Source organism: Chrysochloris asiatica, unplaced genomic scaffold, assembly GCF_000296735.1.
Source record: "Chrysochloris asiatica unplaced genomic scaffold, ChrAsi1.0 scaffold00088, whole genome shotgun sequence".
Classification (NCBI taxonomy): domain Eukaryota; kingdom Metazoa; phylum Chordata; class Mammalia; order Afrosoricida; family Chrysochloridae; genus Chrysochloris; species Chrysochloris asiatica.
In genome coordinates, this window is record NW_006408606.1 from 4,542,037 (window position 1) to 4,562,138 (window position 20,102).

Here is a 20,102-nt window from a genome sequence, read left to right on the forward strand (position 1 = left end):
AGATGGATCAGCCAGGTGGCATCATTGATGGCGTCAAGTGTGGCAGCGGTAGTGAGATTGGCCCAGGATCGGACATTGTTTCATTCTGCTGTGCATGGGTTGCTATGAGTCAGTTCCGACTCGATGGCACCTGACAACAACAACAACTGGAGAAAAGATTCAAGTTGTCAAAGACTTCATTTTGCTTGGATCCACCATCAACACTCATGGAAGCAGCAGTCAAGAAATCAAATGATGTATTGCATTAGGCAGATCTGTTGCACAGGAGATCTTAAAAATATTCAAGAACTAAGATGTACCTGACCCAAGCCATACTATTTTCAGTAACCTCGTATTACATGTGAAAGTTGGACAGTGAATAAGGAAGACTGTAGAAGAATTGATATATTTGAGTGACAGTGTTAGAGAAGAATATTAAAAGTACCATGGATTGCCAGAAGAACAAACAAATCTGTGTTTTTGGAAGAAGTACAACTAGAATGTTCCATAGAAGCCTAGATGACCAGAGTTTGTCTTTCATACTTCAGACATATCAGGAGGGACCAGTCCCTGGAGAAGGACATCATGCTTTGTAAAGTGGAGGGTCAGCACAAAAGAAGAAGACCCCCAATGAGATAGACTGGCACCCTGGCAGCAGCAGTGGGCTCAAGAGTAACAATGATTGTGAGGTTGGCCCAGGACCAGACAGCATTTTTTTCTGTTATACATAAGGTCGCTGAGTTGGATTCTACTCTACAGCGCCTAACAACAACAGTACCTTTCTTGTGAATTCTGTGGAATTCCCTATATATAATATCCTGCCCTTTGTGAGTAACCATGAAATGTTTCCAGAGAGTAGAATTTTTTTTCTGAATTCCTTTCTGTGAGCCTTCAGTTAATGCTTCTAAAGATTTCTAATTTTTTGTGTGTATGTCTATACTCCAAGGTAGATGCTAAATTGGAAAAACAAAAGGTTTTTATATAGTTGAAACTCAGTAAGTAAAATCTTTGTAAAGGTCCACGGTCTTCACTTCTTGAGTTTGGGCCATGTTATGTTCTGAAGTGTTTCTATATGTTGAAATATTAGTGTTTCTTATCTGCATATTTTAACATGCTTCTCAAATTCCAACACATTTTCTGAATGCATCATTTTTGTATTGGTTTTTAACTTTTCATCTGTTTTGTATTTTCCTTAACAATATCGTTTATTGTCTGATAGTATTGTCTCTGTCAGTATCATCATATCCAGTTTGTTTCTTTAATTTTGATTGGTTTAAAAAAGCTGGTATACAGACTAGTTAGAATTATATAAAAAAGAAAATTTTAACTCTATTTGAAAAATAAATAATAATGTGTAGTACTATTTATTGTTATTAAGTGCTATTGAATCGGTTCCGACTCAGCGACCTTGTATAGGATTTCAGAGGAGCTTCTGGTAGATTTGAACAGCTGACTTTGTAGTTAGCAGTCCAGTGCTTACCCTACAGGGCAAAACTATGACTCCTGTAAGTACTATTATTGTTGTTAAGTGCTATCGAGTCGATTCTTATCCATAGCGACCCTGTGTAGGGTTTCCGAGGAGCAGCCAGTGAGCTTGAACCACTGACCTTGCAGTTCAGACGGCTTTGCAGTCTGGCATATTTACCCACAGCACCACACCAGGACTCCTGTAGTGCTTCAAAAAGTTTATGGGAAAATGGAATGAAAATATAACCGTTTCCATGCACTTTTTGAAGATCCTTGTATCTATGATTTGTAAGTATTAATGAATTTTTAGGTGCTTCATTTCATGTTGGTATTCCATTGAGATTGCGTTAAAGTGATGGATTACTTGTCAACAAAAACCTATCAGTCTTACTTTCCAAAGTTCTCAAATCTACTTTATGCCGTACTTAACATCACTATGGAGTCCTGGGTGGTGCTGTGGGCTAATGTGCTGGACTGCAGTCATTTGAACCACAAGGTCAGCTGCTCCTTGGAAAGTCTATACAGGGTTGCTATGAGTCGGAACCGACTCGACGACATTTAACAACAATAGCAACACTGTCACTATCTTATTATACATAAACAGCAGACCCTGGCATATGAGAATTAATTTGGGGGAGCAACTACTCTAATTTGTCCAGTAGTAGGATTAAGAGATAGAGTCCCTATGTTTGCAAAAGGTTAAGCACTTGATTACTAACCAAAGATTGATAATTGGAACCCACCCTGGGGCACCTCAGAAGAAAGATCTGGCAATCAGCTTACAGAATGTCAAAGCTTTGAAAACTCTTTGGAGCATCTTGTAACAGATGGAGTCGTCAGTCTCTGTGTCAACTGGTTTTGGGTGTTTTGGGTTTTTTTGTTTTTTTCTGTGTGTGTGTGTGTGTGTGTTTTTTTTTTTTTTTTTGCTTTGTTTTCAGTTTGGAGTTTGAGAGTGAGGAAGTTCCAAAAATTCCAATTTTCAGTGCTTAAGCCTCGAAAAGTTCCAGGCAACCCAGGATGAGTAGTCAGCCTAGTGTAGGTACTGGAGTTGGCCTCTGCTTGAATCCCTTATCACTTTGGACAAATTATTTAACTTTTATATAGTCACTTGGACTTCTGGTGTGGTGCTGTAGGATTAGCACTGGACTGGGAACCAAAGGTCAGAGGTTCAAACCCACTAGTTGCTTATTGGAAAACCCTATACAGGGTTGCTATGAATTGGAACCAACTCAACAACACATAACAACAACAAAAACATGTGGTCACTGAAGAACCCTGAAAAATCTTCAAAATTGGACCAGTAAATAGCATCATCATAGATGGAGAAAACTTTGAAGCTGTCCGAGACTTCATTTTGCTTGGATCTACAAGCAACACTCATGGAAGTTGTTGTTAGGTGTCATTGAGTCAACTCATAGCGACCCTATGCACAACAGAACAAAACACTGCTCAGTCCTGGGTCAGCCTCACAATTGTTACTCCGTTCGAGCCCATTGATGCTGCCACTGTGCCAGTACATCTCACTGGGGGTCGTCCTCTTTTTGTCCAAGTCTCCACTTTATAAAACCATGATATCCTTCTTCAGCGACTGGCGACTGGTCCCTCCTGACAATATGTCTGAAGTATGAGAGACGAAGTCTGGCCATCTTGGCTTCCAAGGAGCATTCTGGCTGTACTCATTGAAGTAGTAGTCAATAAATCAAAAGATGTATTACAGTTAGGCAAATATGCTGTAAAAGAACATAAAGTGTTAAAGAGCTAAGTATTAAAGATTTAGCTCTCAGTTTGAGGACTATGGTGAGCCTTGACCCAAGCCATGATACTTTTAATTGCCTCAGATCCATGTGAAAGTTGGACAGTGAGTAAGGAAGACTGTAGAGGAATTGATGTGTCTGAGTTATGGTGTTGGCGAAGATATTAAAAGTACCATGGACTGCCAGAAGAACAAGCAGATCTGTCTTGGAAGATGTACAGCCAAAATAGAATGTTCCATAGAAGCAAGGACTGCAAGCCTGCATCTCTCGTTCTTTGGACATGTTGTTAGGAGGGATCAATCCCTGAAGGACATCATGCTTGGTAAAGTGGAGTGAGTTTCAGCAAAAAAGAGGAGGACCCTCAACAAGATGGATTGATACAGGGGCAACAACAATGGGTTCAAACAACAATTTTGAAGGATAGCACAGGACTGGACAGTATTTCCTTATATTGTGCATAGGGTCACAATGAGTAGAACCAATTTGAAGGCACTTGAAAACAGCAAGTGATCTGGTGGAGTAGGGGTTAAGTTATGGGCTGCTAAACAAAAGACCAGTGGTTGGAACCCATCAGCTACAACAAGGGAGAAAGAGGCAATCTGCTATTGTAGAGCTTTATATATAGCGTTGATGTTGTGAAGTGCCATCGAGTCCGTTCCCAACCCATAGTGACCCTTTGCAGGGTTTCTGAGGAGCAGCTGGTAAGCTTGAACCACTGACCTTGCAGTTCAAACAACTTTGCAGTGTGGCGCTTTAGCCCACAGTGCCACACCAGGACGCCTAGAAACCCTATAAAGCAGTTCTCCTCTATTATAAGGCCACTGTGAATCAGAAGCAACTTGATGACAGTGAGTCTGGTTTTGGTTTGGCTAGGGTCACTGTGAGTCAGATAGGGACCGTGTGAATTGGGGAATCAGTTTGACAACAATGGCTTTGTTTTTTGGAGGTCTGTTTTTTGTCATATGTTTTGATCTTTTTCATCTGCAAATGGGTAAAATAATAGTACTCACCTTAAAGAGTTAATCGATTGAGCTGTGCACATGTAAAATGGTTAGAACATGTAAAGCATGGAAATAAAATGATCAGTGGTGGCATTGGTGAAAGTATTCGAGATTGGTATATGTACAAGTGTTTTATTTTAATTCGGTGATTTACATGTTGTAAGCATTTTACATGTGCATGTCTATGGTCAAACCACCCTGAATGCATCCCATCTAGTCTGATTTTGAAAGCTAAGCTGGTGTGGGCCTGGTTAGTATTTGATGGGAGACTGCCTAAGAATACCAGGTACAGCAGCTTTGTGTGCATGTGGACTGCCACTGACCTCCCTCTTTGGAGTGGCACTGTGGGTTAATACGCTGGACTGCAAAGTCGGTTTGCACCACGAGGTCGGCAGTTCAAGTTCACCAGTCACTCCTAGGAACCCCTGCACAGGGTCACTGTGAGTCAGAACTGACTCAACAACACTCAACAACAACAAAATATAAAATTATCAGTTACCGTTGAGTTGATTGCAACTCAAAATGACCCAAGTATGTTACAGTAGAACTGCGCTTCATAGGACTTTCTTTTCTGTCTTTTTTATTGTAAAATTATATGTAACAGTATTTGCCAATGCAGCATTTTCAGGTATATAGTTTAGTCATATCAATTATATTAATGATGATATGCAACCATCATTCATAACCATTGCCAAATTTCCCATCATCATAAATTCTCACTGTTTTTCCATAGGGTTTTTTGTAGTTGATTTTGTGGAAGTAGATCTCCAGGCTTTTCTTCCAGGATATTTCTAGGTAAACTCAAACTGCCAACCTTTGTATTAACAGTTGAGCGCACTAACTACATGCAGCACCCTTGGGTAAGGACTCCTTCCATCAAGAGATTCCGACTCATAACAACCCTGTGTAGGGTTTCCAATGCTGTAAATCTTTTATTTACAGAGCTGAATGCTTCAACTTTCTCCCAAGTAACAGCTGATAGGGTTACAATACAACGGCATCAGGGTTCCTAGGGACATGTATGTGTATATTTATAATCAGTGATCATTATTATCATTATATATGAGTCCTGGTCTGGTGCTGTAGGATAAGCACTGGATTTATCCTAATGCTAATCCTAATCCTAAAATCACCACAGATTGGCAGTTCAAACCCACCAACTGCTCAGAAACTAGATAGGGTTTCTATGAGTCATAACCGACTTGATGGCACTAAACATCATTATGTATATAGTTATAGGCTATAAAGTACCCATGAATACTGAATTAGCAAATAACACAACAGAACCATCCTTATTCAACCTCAGCTGGGAATAATTCACTGCTCTAGGCATTTGTATGTCTACTGATGACTATGAAAACACTGTATTTTTGTTGAATAGGTGAAGCTATCAATATAGAATCAAGCCTTTCAGTATAGATTTTTTTTAAATATGTTTTTGTTGTTGCTAGTTACAGTTGAGTTGGTTTTGACTAATAGTGGCCCTATGCACAACAAAATGAAGTGATGCTTGATCTTGTACCATCCTCACAAATGTTGCTACATTTGAGCCCATCGTTGCTACCATTATGCCAGTCCATCTTGTTGGGCATCTTCTTTTTCAATGACCCTCCACTTTATCAAGTATGTTGTCCTTCTCCATGGACTGGTCCCTTCAGATAACATGTCTGAAGTATAAGAGATAAAGTCTCACCATGCTGGCTTCTAAGGAGCATGTAGCTGTGCTTCTTCCAGTACAGATTTATTTGTTCTTCTGGCAGTCCATGGTACTTTCAATATTTTTCTCCAACATAATAATTCAAGTACATTAATTATTTTATGATCTTTCTTATTTCATTGTCCAACTTTGGGTCAGGCACACCTTAGTCCTCAAGATATCTTTGTTCTTGAATAAAAATACTAATAACTGAACCAATAAGCAGTGGAGAAAAGATTTGAGATTTTCAAGGATTTCATTTTACTTGGGTACATAATCAACACTCAAGGAAACAGCAGTCAAGAAATCAAACGATATTGCATTATGCAAATCTGCTGCAAAGCCTTTTTTTTAATTGTTAAAGAGCAATTAAAAATAGTCCTAACACAAGGTCTGATACTTCACCTCATATGCATGTGAAAACTGGACACTGATTAAAGAAGACTGAAGAATTGATGCATTTGAATCATGGTGTTTAGGAAGAGTATTGAAAGTACCATGAACTGTCAGAAGAATGAACATATCTGTCTTGGAAGATATATAGCCAGGAATGCCCATTACCTATGAAGGTGCTGGGAGTTTGTCTCATGGACATTGGATATATTTTCAGGAGGGACCAGTCCCTGGAGAAAAGGATGTCATGCTTGGTAGGTAGAGAGTCAGAAAAAAGAAACAGACCCCTTAAAAATGGATTGGCACAGTGGCTACAACAATGGGTTCAAATATAAAAGAGATGGGTGAGGATGGTACAGGACTGAGTAGTGTTTCATACTGTGCATAGCGGTCTGTATGAGTTGACTGACTCTTATGACACCTAATAACAACAGTGTCACAATGGTCATGTGCTAATCGGAGGTTGGCAGTTCAAAATCACCAGCAGCTCTGCATGAGAAGATATTTCTGCCTAGCAAACCCTATGGGGCGGTTCTACTCTGTCCTGTGTGGTCATTATTAGTTGGCATCAACTCAGTGGCACCCAACAACAGTTTATGTGTGTATGTGTATGTAAAGGAGCTCTGGTGGCATGGTGGGCTAAACATTGGGCTGCTAACTTCCAGGTCAGCAGTTTGAACCTACCAGCCACTTCATAGGAGAAAGATGAGGCTGTCTGTTCCTGTAAAGACTTACAGTCTCAGAAACCTATGGAGCAGTTCTACCATGTCCAAGCGAGTTGGTATGAATAGGAATCTATTTGATTGTTGTGGACTTGGGCATGTGTGTGTATGTGTATATTCTTTCTCTTTTCTAATTTTTTTTTTCCCTCATGACAAAGTCAAAACTTCATAGCAGAGATTACAAAGCTCAGCTTTCCCTTACTTTCATAATTCTCTCTTCCACACTTTGTTCACTAGACTTTCTCTTCTCTAGGCCATGCATGTGCTGGTGTTTCTACTAAAGTTGATTTTGTTTTCTTTGTCGTCCCCTGCTCTCTTTCCTGACTTAGCTCCTCTTCCTGGTTTATTACCTTGCTAAGTGTTAGTTCTCAACTCCCCCAAAGCAATCCTTATCAAAAGTAAGTTAGGTTAGCTTCTAGCACTTTGATGATCTCTGAAGTGACACCAATTTTCTTTGTGTTCATGGCAGAAAAATACATATGTAATTGACATTATATTTTCCCCAAAACTTGTGTAGGTGCTGTCATGGGGATTCCGATTCATATCGACCCTGTGTACCACAGAACAAAACACTGCCTGCTCTTGGCTACACTCACAATCTTTCCTGTCTTTAAGCACATTATTGTAGGCACTGTGTCATTCCATCTTAACTGGTTCCTCTTGATAATGTATCCAAATTGCATGAGACAAAGTCTCGCCATACTCGTTTTAAGGACATTCCTGACTATACTTCTTCTAAGACAGATGTGTTCATTCTTCTGGCAGTCCTTGATACTGCCAACACCATAATTCAAATGCATCAGTTCGTTTCTGGTCTTCTTATTCATTGTCCAGCATGTATATGAGATGGTTGAAAATACTGTGACTTTGGGTCAGGTATACCTTAGTCCTCAAAACAACCTCTTTACTCTTTAACACTTTAAAGAGGTCTTCTGCAGCAGATTTTCCCAATGCAATACATTTAGTGCTGCTTCCATGGGCATTGTTTGTAGATCCAAGTAAAATGATATCCTTGAGAACGTCAATATGTTCTTCTCCATTAATCATGATATTGCTTACTGGTCCACTTGTGCAGTTTTTTGTTTTGTTGTTTTGGTTTTTTTTATTTTTTATTTTTACCTCTAACATAGCATGTCCGTTTTACAAAATTTTCCTGCTTTCCTTTTATCTTTCTGGAAAATTGTAATTGTTCTTCAAAATCTAGTTTACCATGTTTTTGTTAAGTGCCACCAAACTGGTTCTAACTCATAGCAAGTTTATGTATGGTTTCTGAGGTGGCACATCTTTGTGGGAGCAGAAAGCCTTATCTTTGTCCTTCAATGTGGCTGGTGGGCTTGAACAGCCAATCTTGTGGTTCGCAGCACCATGCTTATTGTACAGTACCACCACACTCAAAGTTTTTACCTTGAGCACCTAATATTTCAATATTTTTCTGACAATTTTACCTTCCCTCTGTTGTCTTGACTGAGTTGACCAGTTCTTAATTTGCCATGTTAGTAAGTTTGCTATGTTTTATCATAGCACTGAGGACACTGCATTGCAGTTATTTGTTTTCCATTCTAGAGTAAAACACTAACGAGTATGTACTTTGGCTCTACTGTGAGCAAGGCACTATTCTAGGTTCTGGGGTACACCATTGAGAATATTCTCTGTTTTCAAGATATGTAAAGTCTGAAGAGAGAAATAGACATTAGTGATTAAATAAGTAAGTATAAAATTGAAACTTTGGTAACACCGTGAAAGATAAATGTTTGCTATTATGAAAGCATTTAAAAGAGATTCAACTTTGAAACTGTAAATGAAATGGTCCTTGTGTAACTGTATCTGATAAAAGTCACTGAAAGAAGGCTGGCAAGGCTGGAGCAACTTTGAAAAGATTATTTTGGCTGCATTTGGAATTCATTGGAGAGGAGCAATTGAAGGCATTTAGAGCTCTGGTAGCGTAGTGGTTACGAATCGGGCTGCGAACCTAAAGGTCAGCGGTTCGAAACTACCAGCTGCTCCGCGGGAGAAAGATGAGGCTTTCTACTCCCGTAAGGATTTACACCCTCGGAAACCCTGTACAGGGTCGCTATGGGTCGGAACCGACTCGACGGCACACAACAACAACAACAACAGAGTTGCCGAGGTGAAAGAGATGAGGGTTGTTTGGACTAAGAATGGTGTTAGAGAGAGAGGGGTGAGTTTGAAAGATTTTTAGAAAGAAATGCTGTTACATTAGAATAGAGGGATGATTTGGATATTGGGTGTTATATTTAATAAAAGGAATGTGGGAAGACTGTAAATTTCTGGTTGTTATAACGGGGTAGGTATGTCCTCTTCACTACTGTATTTGTTTAGTGCCTTGTTCTTTATATGACATGCCAATTAAATATTTGTTGAGAATTAATGAGCATTGTTTTAGTTTTGAGAAAATTGTAGTCAATCACAATGTCAATTACATACATAGGAAATGCATTATTCAAATAAAATTTATGCTTTGAAATTTTAGTATATAGCAAATGGGACCTAGACTATGGTTTATGTTTCTACAGTCTTTCAAAATTTGTGTATGATAAGACAGCACAAAATGTGATTGATTTGTAAGAAAAATGATGATAAAGTACTTCAAATTCTGTGTTGTTGTGGGGTGCCTTTGTTTGATTCCAACTCATAGTGACCCTATGTGGGGTCATAGAACTGCCCAGAGAGTTTTGTTGTCTGTAATTTTTACAGAAGCAGATTGTAGTTCTTCTCCCATGGAGTTATTGGGTCTATTAATCCTGATACAATTTCAGGAAACTTTTTTTTTTTTTTAGTTGATCCCTAAGGTTTTTATTTTTCTTTCTTCAGCACATTTTAGCTAATTCATAATTATGTGTGTATTTTGCAGATAATTCATACTTTTTGTCATTGATTCACAAGATCACAAAGGGAATATTATATTGAAGTCTAGTTTCCTTTGAGTTTTTATCTTCTTCCTTAATTATGCTAAATTATTAATGAGCACATATGCTTTATTGTGGAAAATGTTGTTACTAGAAATGTGAACTTAATTTAAGACCAGTACACACTTTAACAGGAGTGCTGGTGGCACTGTAATGTAAGCACTGGACTGTTAACCACAACGTCGGCAGTTTAACCAGCCACTCTGCCAGAAAAAGATAAGGCTTTCTGTTCCAGTAAAGATTTACAGCCTCACAAACCCTATACAGGGTCACTGTGAGTCGGAATTGACTTATGATAGCACCTGACAACAACAACAACAACTCAACCTAAAGTGAGGAGTTGAAACTTAAATAATATTTTTATTTTAAATCCTCTTGTTTTCTTAGAATATATTTTTTATTAGTAATACTAATGTTTAAATAATCATTGGTACCGTCTTAGCTGTTGACATTCAAAATGCTCCTGTGATGTGTTTTACAGGTGTGTTCTGCTCCCTCTTTTGGGAATGAAGCCTCCCCAGCAAAGCCTGTATCTACTTGTTGATTCTGTTGATGAAGGGTGTAACATAACTGAAGGTGAACAAATGTCTACCAGCTTATCTGGGACTGTTGCCGAGCTGTTAGCTGGTCACCATGAGTTCTTCCCACCGTGGCTATTGCTTCTCTGTTCTGCCCGAAAACAGAGTAAAGCTGTTACTAAAATGTTTACTGGTAAGCATAATTACTTACTGCCATTCTCAAATGTTTTTCACTGAACTAGTGAATGTGTCTCTTTCTTAGAGGAAAGTACACAATTGAAAGCCTGGAATTGTTGCTTCTGCTTCTATCAGCTATTCCCAACTTTACCTTTTACATTTATTGTTGTTGTTAAGTGTTGTCAAGTCGGTTCTGAACAAGCCATAGAATGTTTTCAGATCATTTAACGTTACATTTTTTTGTAAAGATTGCAGGATATTTCTTGAAATATAACCTTTTCTTACCTTTTTTTTAAATATGAGAGAACACCTCATATAAATAACTTCTGTTTATTTTAGTTTACTGAAAGTTTATTGATTTGTTAGAATGATTTCTTATGCTAGCTTTTCTCGCAGTTGACTCTCTGCTAATAATGGCAGCACTTTTAGTTTCCATACGTAGTATTCTTTTTTGTTGTTATTAGTGAAAATATAGTTGCTGAAAGATTTGAGAGTTAAAATGATAATACCAAAACCAGAAGAAAAAAAAAAAAAATCGATAGTTGTTAAGCTGATTCTGACTCATGACAACTTCATGTGTTGCAGAGTAGAACTGTGCTCCTTAGAATTTTCAAAAGTCTGACCTTTTGAAGCCAATCACCAGGCCTTTCTTCTGAAGTGCCTCTGGGTAGGTTAATAGTTGAGCACTTAGCTGTCTGTGCCATCCAGCAACTCCATAAAATGATAAGTGCTAACACTTATGCATCACTTAATATACTAGACACAATAAATTTACAGCTTCTTTGTGTCTTCTTTGTCCTTCCATTTCTTTTTAGTCCTCATTAGAAACAACCAATGTGATTGGCTAATTTTATATCCTTTCACCTCATTTATTCATATGCTCATACTGAGTATTTTTACAGCTTACATACAAGACACACAGCATGCACCATTTTAGTTCTACCACTTATTGGTAGTGTGACCTTAGGCAACTTCATTGAATTCTGTGTTTCTCAGTTTCCTCAGCTGTAAACTGGAGATTATAATATTATTTTCCTCATAGGATTTTTGTATTAAATGGTAAACTACATATGAAGCACTTGTTGTTAAGTGCCGGTTTTTAAGAGTTGGTTCTGATACATACCAACTCTGTGTAGGGTTTCCGGGGAGTGACTGGTGAGCTTGAACCACCAACCTTGCAGTTTAAACAACTTTTCAGTCTGGCATATTAACCCACAGCACCACACCAGGACTCCATGAAGTACTTAGAACATATATTAAATGCTTTGTAAATGCATTACTGCTATTATTATTATCGCTACATTGTTGTTTTGTTGTTAAGTGCTATTGAGTTGGTCCCAACCCATAGCAACCCTGTGGAGGGTTTCCAAAGAGTGGTTGGTGAGTTTGAACCACCAAACTTGCCATTCAAACCAACTTTCCAGTTCAGCACATTAACCCACAGTGCCACCCTAACCCCCACCCTTTTTTTGCCAATCTCATTTTGAGACTGTTGTTATTACAAGGAGCACTGGTAGGTAGGTAGCACAGTAGTTAAAGATCTTGGCTGCTAAAGGTTAGTGGCTGGAACCCACCTTCTACTTTAAGAAAGAACGATGTGGCAGTTCCTACACTGTCCTGTATGCCTACTATGAGTCGGAGTCGACTCAACAGCTATGAGTTTAGCTTTTCCTATGGTGTTGCTGTTAAGTGCTGTTGAGTCCATTCTGATTCATAGTGACCCTGTATAGGGTTTTTGAGGAGTGGCTTGTGAGCTTGAACTGCTGACGTTGCAACCTTGCAGTCCAGGGCATTAACCTGCAGTGCCATACCGGGACTCCAGCTTTTCCTATAACTGCTTATAAACCCAGTTCATTGGTTTTTATTATTTCTTCCATTAATAAATTTCTAGTTTAACAATATCCTATTCTTAGACATTTAGATTTTTTTAAATTTTTCATTTTTTTGCTATTACAAAAATTGGTTCATAAACAGAGTTGTACTTCATATCCCTGTACATGTGTGCTAAAGGTTTACTGTATAAACCTAGACTTGGAATTGCAATATTACTGAGTATATATATTTTGAACTGTTTTGCCAAATTGTTCTCCAGTGTAGTTGAAATAATTTATACTACTGCATAGCATGCGAAAGTTGAAAATTGTGAAACCCATAAACCTGTAAAAGAAGTAAACCTCAAATATTTATCAATAAAATAAGCAATAGAAAAGTGGTGAGACTACACCCTGCCAAAGGTGGAAAACTTGTGACAGACGCCTAGAAAAACAAGACAGTCCCTTTGGATTGTGGTTCTCCCTGGTTTCTTTGTATTACTAAGATCTTTCGACTTGATGTTCCCTGGAGTACCACTTACTAACTTATCGTTCAGAGCGCTGCTTAGACATCAGTTTTACACAAAGACTTGTCTATTTTTTCTATTTTATTTCAGTTTTTACCTCTTCTGGCTACCTAATTATACATTTATCATTTCATTTTATTTTCTTTATATATCTTATTGCTTAAAATCTGTATTTATTAACTTGTCTGTCTCCTCCACTACACTATAACCTCTGAGAAAATAAGAAATTTAACTTTCTTGTCCATTGCTGTATCTGTCTGGAATCTGAAATAACATTTAGAGCAAATCTGTCATTCGGTCATTTGCTGAAGAAAGAGTAAATGAATTTGTATTTTCCTTAAACCATGTTTTGGTGGACAAAACATTGAACTTTGAATCAGGAAGGACTGAATTATAGTCAAATTTATTTTACCCTCTTCCTCTCCATGAGATGTTAGTCATAAAAAAATGTTGAATTTTATATAAGTATTTGACTCTTTTGAAGAGATTTCTGTAGATAGGGAATTTCTAGCTGAAATGTAAAGATACTTATAAAGCTATTAGTACATATTGGCAAGTTGTTTTGCAGAAAGATGTATATGCCTTCGTGAGAGTACTGGTTTCTCTGTGCTTACACCAACATTAAATTACACGTAGCTCTCACGAGGAATCCTGGTGTGGTGCTGTGGTTTAATGCTCTAGACTGCAAAGTCGGTTTGAATTGCAAGGGCATCGGCTCAAACTCACCAGCTGCTCTTCTGAAACCCTATACAAAGTCACTATGGGTGGAACTAAACAGCACTAAACAATATCAACAACTAATTCCTCACTTATCAACATGGTTGGGTTCCAAAAATGGAGAATGATTACATCATTGCCAAATTACATCATTACATAACTACCACACTAATGAAACTAATGGCTAAGTCAAGTTGACACATAACTTCTACCATCACAGCCTGCATTATTCTTGCCTCTCACCATAGTTGTTTTGTTTTTTACTTTAATGCCAGTCAAATAGTAGATTCTTTCTTAGTGTTGTCATACATGCAAATATCAGGTAATGAGATAGTAAGTAAGGAGTTGTTGTTGTTGTTGTTATGTGCCGTGGAGTTGGTTCCAACTCAGCGACACTGCACAGGGTTTCTGAAACTGTAAATTTACGGGAGCAGAAAGCCTCTTCTTTCTCCCATGGAACAGCTGGTAGTTTCGAACTGCTGACCCTGAAGTTAGTGACCCGATTGATAACCACTACGTTACCAGAGCTCCTTAAATAAGGATTAGGTGTATATATTTTTTAAGCTTTGCCAATTTGGTATTGAAAAAGTATTATTTATTTGCATTGTTATTTATCATTTATGGTTACCCTCTTCAACTAATTTCTTTGCTTTGTCATTTTCCCCTGTGAGTTATTGCTTCCTGACCTTCAATATATTTTTTCCAATCCTTTTTTATTTTCTTACCAAATTTGGCACAGGTGTTATGATTTCTGGATTGTAGACTATATTAAGTAATCTCAGACCTTGAGCATCTTTTTAAAAATTAGTAAATGATCCAACATTTCAATAAATAATGTTCTGAGTTCATGGAATTTTGAAAATTTTAGCCTTTTCTTACCAGTGTAAAAAATGAAAGTGTGCTTTGATGGCAGTTTATGGAAGTACATGTTCATGGAAGATTACATGTATGTCAGTCAAGAGTTGCAATTTTTAAAACAACTATTTTCAAAAACTTTAACTCAAGATTTTCAAATTGTTGATTAACAGATTCTAGTTCTCTTTTAGTAACAAAAGGGCTCAAACCTAACAGCAGTTGTGAAAATGGTGCAGGACCAGGCTGTGTACCTCCTGTTATGCATAGGTTCCGCAATGAGTCAAAACCGACTCAAGGGCACCTAACAGCAACATTTGGGGAAGCCTTATTGTTTAATTGGCAAACTTTTTATTACCTACTGTCTGTGAAATTCCCTATTTACGTTCTTTTAGAATTAATTGTCCCTATCAAGCCCACAAATTTTTTTTTTGCAACTTTCTGTTATCATTCTTGTTGTTGTTAAGTGCCGTCAAATCGATTCTGACCCATAGAGACCCTTGTATAGGGTTTCCGAGGAGCAGCTGGTGAGCATGAACCACCAACCTTGCAGTTCAAAGGCATTTTGCAGTCTGGTGCATGAACCCACAGCGCCACACCAGGATTCCATTATTATTATTATCTTAATGATAAATCAAACTTCAGAATCAAAACAATTCAGATTCTGGTTCTAATCTTTACCAGCTTTGTGTGATTTTATGCAGTTGTTACAGCCTTTGTGAGTAACAAAGTTAAGTGCCATAGAGTTGGTTCTGACTCATAGCAACCCTGTATAGGGTTCCAAGGAGTGACTGGTGAGTTGAATTGCCAACTTTGCAGTTGAATTGCCAGCTTTGCAGTTGACAATTAGGACCTTATGATCCAGTACTTATCCTACAGCTTCACACCAGGACTCCTTCTGAGCATTTGCTCAGCATCTGAGCCTTAGCGTCCTCATTTTTAAAATAGGGAGACTTATCTCCCTATTTAAATTCAACCTCCTTAAAGATACTTGAACAGTGAATGATGAATATTGCCATTCCATTTTCAGAAACTGAAACTTTTTTCTGTGGAAATTTAATCTAGTTTATATCTTAATATGTCAAATTTCCCATCATGAAATGAAACTTGATTATTACTGTTAGGTGCAATTCAGTCAGTTCCAAGTCATAGAAATCCTATGTACAACAGAACAAAGTACTGTGTGCCTGGTCCTGCATCATCCTCACAATCACTGCTATGTGTGAGCTCATTGTTGCAGCCACTGTGTCAGTCTATCTCCTTAAAGGTCTTCCTCTTTTGTGCTGACGCTCTGCTTTCCCAAGCATGTTTCCTGGAGGATCTGGTCCCTCTTGATAATACGTCCAAAGTACATGAGACTACTAAGTCGTTCCATCCTTGCTTCTAAGGAGCATTCTGACTATACTTTGTCCAAGACAGATTAGTTCATTTTACTGGCTTTCTTTGGGATATTCAGTATTCTTCACCAACACCATACTTTAAAGACATCAGTTCTTCTTCACACTTCCTTATTTATTGATAGGATTCACTAGAGAAACCATCTCTGGGTTTGGCGTTTTCTCTAAATTTTGTATAAAGGTTTTTCATTACAGATTCCATTTTTCATACAGACAGAGAGTTGTGAAAGATTGCTGTATCTTTCTTTTTCTGCTTAATTTTCCCCTAGGGTTAGTGTCAGGGAGGTTGGGCTAGGGCTAGAAGTGAGCCTTTGTCAAGTTTTAAGGTTATAGTTTGGTTTATTTTTTAAAAATTATTCCTCTTGAAATCTACTTGATTTCCTTTTCATTTGGAAGTTCTGTAACTACATTATTCCGTCGTTTTGCTTTTATTTATTTATTTGGTGGTGGTTGCAACTGATATCTCTGCTTCCCTATTTTTTATTTAAGTATGTTTAACTTTGCATACTTCTATATCTTTGTTAAATTCTGGATGATAACATTATGTATGTTAATCTCAGGTTGTTTCTACTGTTGTTGGTTCTCTGTCCAAAGAATTCCCTTAAGTATTTTTTGTAAGGTTGGTTTTTACAAATTCTTTCAATTTCTATCTAAAAATGCCCCGATTTTATCATTGTATTTGATGGACAATTTTGCTGGGTTTGTGATTCTTGGTTGGCTGATTTCTGCTGAGAAATCAGAACTTAAGTCTTATTAGTGTTCCTTTTTAGGTCATTTTTTTTCCAAGCTGCTATCAGAACTCTTTCCTTATCGTTGGTTTCAAAAAGTTTAATTATATGTCTGATGATTTTCATTGGGGGTTCTGTTCTGTTTGGAGTTCATTCAGTCTCTTGAATGGGTGTCTTCTCATCTTTCAGGAAGTTAGGGAAGTTTTTTTCAAATGACTCTTGTATGATTTTTGCCTTTTTTTGGGGGTCTCTTTCTGTTTTGGAATTCCAGTCACACATCAGTTATTCCTCTTGATGTTGTTGTTAAGTGCCATGGAGTCGGTTCCTACTCATAGTGACCCTGTATAGAATTTCCAGGGGGTGGCTGGTGGGTTTGAACCGCTGACCTTGCAGTCCAGTGTTTTATCCTACAGAACCACATAAGGATAAATCTTAGGCCGCCTTTGGATTTTTTTTTTTTCATTTTTACTTCTGATTGTATGCCTAGCAAATGAATGCTGAGCACATTGTCTTCAAGCTTAGTGATTTGGCTTTTCATTGATTCAATTCTTCCTTGTTCTCTCAATGTATTTGCTATCTATTTCTAAAACCTTAATGTTAATCTTGCTTTCTAATTGCTGTTTTTGTATGGTTTCAGATCTTTTCTTTGTTTGTCAGCTTATTTCCTGAATTCCTCTTAAGTTTTGTCTGTTTTCCTTGATTTCATCCACAGTTTTCTCATCATTGTCTCAATCCTTTGAAGGCACCTAGATATCATTCTCTCAAATTCCTGATCAAGTAGTTCCGGTATCATTTCTGGTGTTATCTTTTCTGACTCTATACTTTAGTCACTTGTTTGAGGCGCTCTGTCTTGTTTCTTTATGCAAGCTAAGTTTGTTTTCTCCGAGACATTGTGGTATCATATTTATATTTAATTGTTGATTATATGCTGGTGTGTTCTCAGGCACACACCAACTGTCATGCTAGAGATTGGAAGTGTGAATGCAATTCTGTGCTGTTAATGTAACAGTTCAGAGTGGGTTCATGTGCCTCCTGAAGCAGGGGTGGTATGCCTAGTGTCCAACCCCAGGTAGAGCAGAGGTGCATAAGAGGAGGTGCCACTGACGCCTTGGTTGGTGAGAGCAGGGACTAGCCACATCTCTAGCTACTAGGAGGTTATGGGGGAACCACATCCTCCTTCTCGCTAACCTCCCTATGCCTGCAAGCCTCTGTACTGACAGCCACCTATAAAAGCTTAGGTGCTGCTCTAGGCAACCCTAGTCTTTCATCTCCTTCACTGCTCCTGTTTTGCTGCTTCTTCCAGTTGGACCTCAATCCATCCTTTCGTCCTATCCTCTGAAGCTTAGGGTTCTAGGTTCACCATCTGTATCTGTTTTAGAGGGTCTGCTGCTTCACCATCTTGTTTGCCTACTTCACCATCTTGCCTCAGAAGTCCATGCTATTTATTTATTTATGTGTTAATCTTGGCATGTTCTGTATTTCAGTAAATGTGTCTATCTAACCACCTCAAGGAGTTCTAGTATGGTGCTGTAGATTAATGTGCTAGATTGCAAGGTCAGTTTGAACCACAAGGTTGGTGGTTCAAGCTCACCAGCCACTCCTTATAAACCCTATACAGGGTCACTATGAATCAGAACCGATTCAGCGGCACTTAACAACAACAAAGAACCTCAAGTTTAGTATTACAAAACTAGTTTGTTAGTTTTCTCCCCAAATATACTATTTTTCCTTTTATAGTATATTTTTCCATTCTGTTGGCCAATTCAGACAGTAGCATGAACTTTTACTCATTCTCTCTTTCCATTTTCATCTTATCAATTATATACTATCTAAATGGAGTCCTGGCGTGGCACTGGGGGTTAATGTGCTAGATTGCAAAGTTTCTGAACTTTAAGGTCAGTGGCACAAGCTTACCAGCTGCTCCTCGGAAACCCTATACAGACAGGGTCTCTGTGGGTCAGAACTGACTCAACAGCACTTAACAAGCCACAACAATACACATTAAAAATTCTCAGATCCATCCTTTATTTTTCTTCTTGTTGCTGTTGTTGCCACAGTTGTTAAGGCCCTTAGTTAAACGTATCTAGATTTTATCATAACCTCCCTAAAAGGTTTTGCCTCTAGTTTTGCCCAACCCTAAGTCCTGGTGTGGTGCTGTGGGTTAATGCGCCAGACTGCAAAGCCATTTGAATTGCAAGGTCAGTGGTTCAAGCTCACCAGCTGCTCTTCAGAAACCCTATATTGGGTCGCTGTGGGTCGGAACCGACTTGATGGCACTTAACAACAACAAAAAGTCTTCTCTATTTACCTTTAATGAGATGAGAATGGTCTTTCAAAATGCAAATCTGATCACTGTGATTGCCTTGGTTAAAATTGTTCACTAATTTCTCATCATAAAATTAAAAGTGTCATCATCTGATACAGTGCCTGGCATTTGTTGTTGTTGCTGTTAAGTGCCATCGAGTCAGTTTGGATTCATAGCGAACTTGTATAGGGTTTCCAAGGCTTTAAATTTTTGTGGGAGCAGAAAGCCTCATCTTTCTCTTACGAAGCAGCTGGTGAGCTTGCAGCACCAACCTTGTAATTCATAGTCCAGAATTTATTCTGTGAAGCCCCGCCTGGCATTTAGTACCCCGAAAAAACAAACCATTGCCATTGAGTTGTTTCTGACTCAAAGGGACCCTCTAAGACAGTGAAACTCTTCCTTGCGGTTTCTGAGACTGTAAATCTTTAAAGGAACGAAAGCCTCAGCTCTTGCCCATGGAGTGACTGGTGGATTTGAACTGCTGACCTTGTGCTGACAGTGATTATCCTATAGTACTATCAGGACTCCTTATTTGAGGTGTAGTTGTTGTTGTTAAGTGCTGCTGAGTCAGTTCTGACTCAAAGCCACCCTGGATAGAGTTTCTGAGGATATAAATCTTTGTGGGAATAGAAAGCCTGTAATCTTTCAGCTCTGGAAAGCTGGTAGGCTCGAACTGCTGAGTATATGGTTCATAGTTCAATACTTATTCTGCAAAGTAGATGATACATCTGTTATTATTCAGTTGAGGAAAGGATTATTGTTGTTATGTGCCGTGGATTCGGTTCCAATTCATAGTGACCCTGTACAGGATTTCCTAGGCTGTAAATCTTTATGGGAGCAGAAAGCCTTATCTTTCTCCCATGGAACAGCTGGTAGTTTCGAACTGCTGACCGTGAGATTAGCAGCCCAATTCGTAACCACCACGCTACCGGAGCTCAGTATAAAAAGAAAATCACCTACCTTCACTGGATTTTTGGATTTGTATCGGAGTCCTGGTGTGGTGCTGTGGGTTAATGTGCCAGACTGCAAAGCCGTTTGAACTACAGGCTCAGTGGTTCAAGCTCACCAGTCGCTCCTTGGAAACCCTACGCAGGGTCACTATGGGTCGGAACCGACTCGACGGCACTTAAT

The 20,102-nt window shown here is 38.4% G+C and overlaps 1 protein-coding gene across 2 annotated transcripts in view; it reads left to right on the top strand.

Annotated features, from left to right (window-relative positions):
* ANKRD50 (ankyrin repeat domain 50) overlaps positions 1-20,102 on the top strand; it is an 85,054-nt gene that overhangs the window by 57,381 nt on the left and 7,571 nt on the right. For both annotated transcript variants that reach the window (XM_006866260.1, XM_006866261.1), the window contains one exon: positions 10,421-10,650. In XM_006866260.1, coding sequence (XP_006866322.1) covers positions 10,421-10,650 — 230 coding nt within the window. The remainder of the gene's footprint in view (positions 1-10,420; positions 10,651-20,102) is intronic.